At 48.2% G+C, this 7205-nt stretch overlaps 1 protein-coding gene across 1 annotated transcript; it reads left to right on the top strand.

Moving 5' to 3' along the window:
- Nucleotides 1-1020: 1020 nt before the first annotated feature.
- LOC120401696 (olfactory receptor 52E2-like) lies at nucleotides 1021-1956 on the top strand (the record flags this gene model as incomplete). The annotated part of the gene is made up of 1 exon (XM_039531865.1): nucleotides 1021-1956. A coding segment is annotated over exon 1 (936 nt), but the record flags the coding sequence as incomplete, so codon positions are not given.
- Between the last annotated feature and the right edge of the window lie 5249 nt (nucleotides 1957-7205).

Raw genomic sequence — 7205 nt, 5'->3', positions numbered from 1 at the left:
ATGGTGGAATCATGATTTTTCTGCTAAGAAACTGTTCTAAAAAATATACCAATTTTCATTCATATTGTTCTGTCTGAATTTTTCCTCTCAATCATTTTTGTGACAATTTTCCTCAGCTTTGGGGAATTTGTCGTCTTGTAGCACTAAGTGTCTATAGATAGTACTGGTTGGGAACTGTCCATTTGCATGTAAATCAGTTTCATTTTTTATTTTCCTCTCCTATATCATATGCTCTCTTCTTTATCTCTTGTGTAACCTAAAGAGTCCCAGACTTTTCTATATGTTTGCATATGGCAGCCTCCCAAATTCTCCGAGCCTGTCTTGGAAATCCCTTTTATATGTGCTATATCCTTAATAGATGACCAAAGCTGAACACATATCCAAAGCATGTTATTCTCCATCCCATATCTTAGTCATCTGAACATTGTTTTGATTTGTCCACTACTGCGAATGAGCAGGTGTTTCTCTTGAGCTGCTACCCATGAGTCCCAGGTCTTTTCCCTGAGCTATATTCTAGTTGGGATGTTTCTCCCAGCACATGTATTCCCAAAAGTTTGTTTTTTTTCCCACTCAGATTTAGGACTGGATGAATGGAGAACTCCCTACAGTATGGACTCCCTTTCCTGGCTTTCATTGCATTAAGGAACAATGATGGATAACCACTATCCACGCTTGTGTTTCCTGCTGGTGCCTCTTAAGATTCCCCCGTTACAAAGTGTAGGAATTATTAATCCACAAAATATGGATTTGGATTTAGTAGGGTCATTGTTCATAGTTATTTTCTCTGCATAATGTAAATGTGATTTTTTCAGTGTGTGAAGAGAGATCAATCTGATTCTTCCATGAGAACAGCCTCCACTAGTGCATGTAGTGTCTCATATTAATGTTGTCTCTCCATTCAGACATTTCTACTGTGACCATCACCCGAGACCCTGGGAACACACGGAAAGTCAGGAGAAAATACGGTACATGCAGAAGACACCCTTATGCCCCAGAGTTGGACACCTTCTCCCCTACTCCATGTCAGATTCCAACACAACCAACTTCACCAACTACTCCACCTTCATACTGCTGGGCATTCCTGGCCTGGAGGCTGCCCATGTCTGGATCTCCATCCCCATCTGTGCTATGTACGCCATAGCCTTGTTCGGGAACTTCACCATCCTGTTCATTGTGAAGATGGAGCCGAGCCTCCAGGGGCCCATGTTCTATTTCCTCTGCATGCTGGCCGTCACTGACCTGGTCATGTCCGCATCCACCGTACCCAAAATGTTGAGCATCTTCTGGTTCAATTCCAGGGAGATCAGTTTCAATGCCTGCCTCACCCAGATGTACTTTATTCATTCCTTCTCAACTATGGAGTCTGGAGTCCTCGTGGCCATGGCTTTTGATCGCTATGTGGCCATCTGCAATCCTCTGAGATATTCCATGACCCTGACAAACTCTGTTGTTGTGAAGGTAGGCCTGGCCGTGATGCTGCGTAGTGGCATACTCACATTACCCTATCCCTTCCTGGCGAGGCGGTGGCCATATTGCAGAACAAACATCATCCCCCACTTCTATTGTGGGCATATAGCTGTGGTGAAGCTGGCCTGCGCCGACATCCGCATCAGTAGTTACTATGGCCTGTTTAATCTTTTCTCTGAGATAGGAATGGATTTATTTTTTATTGCCGTGTCCTATACTCTGATCCTCCGGGCCATCTTCCGTCTCCCCACAAAGGACGCCCGGTTCAAAACTTTTGGGACCTGCATCTCTCATCTTTGTGCCATCTTAGCTTTGTACATCCCAGATTTATTCTCCTCCCTCACACAGCGGTTTGGCCACAATGTGCCACTGCATTTACGTGTTCTCATTACCAGTATGTACCTGGTGGTGCCCCCCATGCTCCACCCCATCATCTATGGGCTGAGGACCAAACAGATCCGGGGCAGGCTGCTCCAGCTCTTTACTCATAAAGAGACCTAAATGTTTTCTCCTTGTGCTCTGGCTCTCAGACAGATCCGTGCAGAGCTGGCTGGTGCATGGTGCTGGGACCTCTTCCCCCCGTCACTTGCTCCTTTCTCCCCCTCCCCTTGTCAGCTGCGACCCAGTTATCTCTAAAACCAGTATGTTCTCAGATCTTATGGCAAGTCACTTAAGGTCACTGGTTAGTGTTAAAATTTTAATGTTTATTCTTACTTTGTTACTAATGTTTTGGAGAGACAGACGTATTGGAGCATGAGCTTTCGTGGGTGAATATCCACTTCGTCAGATGCATCCGACGCAGTGGCTATTCACCCACGAAAGCTCATGCTCCAATACATCTGTTAGTCTATAAGGTGCCACAGGACTCTTTGATGCTTTTACAGATCCAGACTAACATGGCAACCCCTCTGATCTTTGGAGAGAGACTCCTGGGATCTATCTCAGCTCTGGGAGGGGAGTGGGGTATCGTGGGTTCCAGCAGGAAGCTGGAGTCTAAATAAGAAGATTAGAATGGCCATAATGGGTGAAACCAATGGTCCATGTAGACCAGTAGCCTGTTTTCTGACAATGCCCAGTGCCAGATGCTTCAGAGGGAATGAACAGAACATGCCAATCTTCATCTGATTCATGTGAACAGCTTGGCAGAAGGGATCAGAAGCCCCGAGCCCAGGCTGCCTCCTCTTCAGCTGGCAGAAGTTCAAGCCTCCAGCCACTGTAGGAATCACCGAGGGAGGGAAAGAGCCCAGACCACCCCAGCTGGAGCAGCAGCAGCAGAAGACCTTAGTTCAGGTTGGCCTGAGCCTTGGCCACAGGCACAGAGCGGAGGCAGGAGGGAAGGGATGAGAGAAGCCCTACTCATATTTGTCCTCTCCATATTCCATATCACTGCTGCCTAGGGGTTGTCTCATTTCCCCTGTCTTTGGATGAACCTCAGGGGGTGTTGTTCTAGTCTCCACTCCGTGATGCTTTAGGAGCTGCTCTCTACCATACAGCTCCCTTACCCTTTCCGGAGATAGAGACAGGCTGTGCATCACCATCAGTACAGACGCAGCACCAGTGGTCTTCTCCCTCTTTGCCCATCTCCGTGGGCCACAGGGATGTTCCCCATCCAAACCTCACCCCAGGACCTCTGGATTTTTTGGTTGGGCTCCTGTCCCATGGGTGCCCCGACCCCCACCCTTTCATGACCCAAGCGGGCTGAATGACCTGAAGCCAGTTCATTTCTGAATTCATCCAAGGGAACAACATTACATGCTTGTGCTCCACACACTTCACTTCCTCAGATGCCCTGATACCATACCACCTTCAGAGTGCAAGGAACCCCGGTGGGCCAGAAAGTACTCCACCCCAGTCCCATTTCCCCCCTTCATGGAGGCATGAGCACAGGCATGTACATGGCCCAGTTCACCCCCAGTCCAGATCCCAGCCCATTTTGCGGCATGAGGCAGACCGTGGTGCACACCTATCTAGAACATGCAACTCCTCCACAACTTCATCAGGAGGTTCTGGCTGCACTTTTCCCCAAACCTTTTCATATCTGCTCCCTGCTTTAGCTCAACATACAGGATGTGTCCTGCAGGTCCCTTGTGTTACAGGTGAAATATACTCAAATATAAATCTGTAAACTTATTAATAAAACAAATAACCAAACCCATTAGAAAATAAGAAACACAGAAGAAAAGATATATAGGCAAGCAAGCAGGCTAGCCTATAGGGTACCACAGCTGCAGGCTGCTAGATGGTAATGGCCAGGGACTTAGAAGTGATAGATGGAGGGAGACAAGTTTGTGTGTGGGTGAGTTAAAAAGGAAAGAGAGAGCTGGACCTGAATGCACCAGGAGAGATAGAGAGTAGGGGGTGGGGGAGAGAGAGAGCGAGATGGGAGAAAACTCACTAGACCAGGGACTCCCTGTCTCTGCCATTCTGGGGAGCACTTTCCAAGGGAGACACAAACTCTCTCCCTAACCCCAAACAGACACTGTGTGTGCCAGGAACATTTCCCTCAGGGAAGACCAGATGAATTAATACTGGAACAAGAGCACTTGGGGAAACACAGGAAGCAAAGGAGCAACATTTGGGTGAAGAAAATACCTTGTGGCACCTCCCTGACCAGGCCCATTCCCCTTCCACATCCGTGTAGCAGCTCCAGGTTTGCTGTCACAGCCCCACTCAAGCTTGTGCAGCTGGACACTCCCCAGCCGAGCGTGTTTGGGGCCCACAAACAAGACCCCTGTGATTTTGAGTCACAGCACTGTTCAGGCCCTGCCTCTGGCTCTGGGTTTCCAGGCCCACTCTCCCAGTGCAGCTTCCATTCTAGTGCCTCCCTCTGGGAGCAGAAACCTGCCCGCCAAGCACCAAGGCCCTGACACTTGCTTTGGCTCGGCTCCCCCAGACTCTCCAATTGCTTCAGCCCACCCTTCCCAGGGCTTCCCTTGGGCACACTCTGGTTCCAGTTTCTCCTTTTCGGGGACATGGCCTTGTGTGACACATGGCCAGAAAGAGTTAAGCAATTTTCAGGCTATTGACCCAGATTCACCCTTTAGCGTCAGGTTTGAAAAGTATGTAAATGGTCATTAGCACCATTCCATTCTAGATAGGCTAGAGGTTTGAAATGTAGACTTGTATTATTAAAGAACTGGAAGAAGTTAGTGACTCTAGTAGTCTAAATGTACTGAGAGCTTGTTAGAGGTTAACAGTGTGACCAAAAGTTTCCTGTCTAGAGCTGGATTCAGTCAATTCATACATGAAAAGGAAATATTTTTAGATGGAACATGAGTGCAATAATATCATTTTCTATACGCCTCTTTCAAGTTTCTGATGATTTCTCTATAAACTGCTTAATGGACAATAACCTTATGTTAATACAATAGTTAATTACCAGTGACGTTTAGGAAATAGAAGGTTACTTCAAAACTCAATTGTTTACCCAAGAACTGCTGTGCTGCCCAGGAACTGTAAGCATCATCAGGAGAAGCCTGAGTCACATGTTCTGGTCTGCAGTTACACCCTGGACCAACCTGGTAATGGATATTTCAACATTGGACTATAATTTCTTGACTAATTGTGAGAGAACTTTGTGGAACGCTGAAGCCAGCCATCTCTACTCTGAAACTGAGTTAAAAACTCTAATCATGTCTCTGTGTATAATTATCTTTTAACCAATACTCTCTCTTTTTAAATAAATCTTAGTTTAGCTAATAAGAATTGGCTCTGAGTGAGTATTTGGGTAATATCTGAAAAATTCACTCATCTGGGAGGTGCTGTGGACAATCCTTGGTATTGGTAGAACTTCATCATATGATGAACAAGATTTTCAATAATCATCATCATACTTGACTTGGCTGTCTGGGTGGAAGCCCAAGGCTGGGTGGCTTTAAGGTAGGGGTCTCAAACACGAGTTATTTCCTGCAACCTGCCATGGGCACCAACTCCACCGGCAGACAAGCTCTCCTCACCCCCCGCCCCTGCTGCCTTGCAACTGCCCACCCTCCCTTCCCCTATTCCAACCCCTTCCCGAAATCCCTGCCCCAGACCTACCTCTTCTCCACCTCCCCCCGAGTGCACTGTGACCCCGCTCCTCCGCCTACCTCCGCCTACTGCTTCCCACTGCCAAACAGCTGTTTGGTGGCTCTTAGGACGCTCCAGGATGGAGGGGGAAGGAGCGAGAATGTGGCACGCTGAGGGAAAAAGGCGTGAAGAGGTGAGGCTGGGGTGGGGATTTGGGGGAAGGGGTTGGAATAGGGGCAGGGAAGGGGAGGTAAGAGGCGGGGAATGGGCAGGGCCTCATGGAAGGGGTGGAGTGGGGACGGGGCCAGTGGCAGAGATTTGAGTTTGAGCTCCCCGCTTTAAGGGAACTGTGTAAAGCATTGTGAAAACTGGTTTGGTGCTGCCTTTGTAAATCCAAATATTAGAATAACCACCGATTTGGGGGATTGTAAACTCCTTTCTTTGTAGTTTTCTCTAATTGAGCAATCTCAGAGTGTGCTGAAGTGGGACTATTCTTAATGTTTCCTCTGGATACTGTGTGAGTGCCTCAGTTTCTGGCTGACACTCTGTCTCCTGGCAACTAATGGCCGGGCCCTTCCCCCCTGCAAGGGGATGCTAAAGGTGTGGGAGGACAAAGAGATCAGGTGACCTCCTGGCCCGGGAAAGGAACTCAGCAGAGGAGGGACTGGGGGGGTTCAGTTTGGGGCTGGATGGGGATGGGAAGTGAGTGCAGACAAGGTTGTCTGGCTCGCTGGACCCCAGAATGGACCCGGCTGAGGGGTCCCATTCTCTGTACCTACAAGCTCTGTTTTAGATTGTATTCCTGTCATTTAATAAACCTCTGTGTTACTGGCTGGCTGAGAGTCACGTCTGACTGCGAAGTGGGGGTGCAGGACCCTCCGGCTTTCCCAGGACCCCGCCTGGGCGGACTCGCTGTGGGAAGCGCACGGTGGGGCAGGAGATGCTGAGTGATCCAAGGTCAGACCCAGGAGGTGAAGTCGTGTGAGCTTCTTGCCCTAAAGACAGTCTGCTCCAAGGGAGAGGAGGCTCCCCAAAGTCCTGACTGGTTTTGTGGGGAGCAGTAACAAAGCATCACCAGGGGACTCTGTAACACATAGTGAGCTCCTCTGGCGTAGCTCAATGGTTTGAGCATTAGCCTGCTAAACCCAGGGTTGTGAGTTCAATCCCTTGAGGGGGCCACTCGGGGATATGGGGCAAAAATCTGTTGGATTATTTAATCGGGGATTGGTCCTGCTATGAGCAGGGGGTTGGACTAGATGACTTTATCAGGTCCCTTCTAACCCTGATATTCATAGAGTTTCAGGCTAGAAAAGACCATTAGATCATGCAGTCTGAATTCCTGGATAAAGCAGGTCATTACATTTCATACAGTTACCCCTGTATTGAGCTCCATAATTTGTGTTTGACTAAAGCCTGGTGTGCACAATGATATTATTTCATACAATCATAGACCCACAGGATGAGAAGGGACTGCAGGGGACAGTTAGCCTAATCCCTGTAAAGATTCAGGATTTGTTGCATCTAAACCATTCCAGGCAGATGACTATCCAGCCTCCTTTGGAAAACCCACATTGAAGGAACTTCCTTGACCTACTGAGGCATCTGTTCCACTGTCCTCCTGTTCTTTCAGTTATGGAGTTTCTCCTGAGATTTCACCTAAATCTGCAGTGCAGTTTTTAAACCCCTTGTCTCTAGTCCTTCCCTTTGTGGCAGGAGAAAACAACTTTTCT

The sequence above is a fragment of the Mauremys reevesii genome, linkage group 1, assembly GCF_016161935.1.
Source record: "Mauremys reevesii isolate NIE-2019 linkage group 1, ASM1616193v1, whole genome shotgun sequence".
Taxonomy (NCBI): domain Eukaryota; kingdom Metazoa; phylum Chordata; order Testudines; family Geoemydidae; genus Mauremys; species Mauremys reevesii.
The sequence above is the reverse complement of the archived record's forward strand: the minus strand, read 5'-3'. Positions and strand labels throughout refer to the sequence as shown.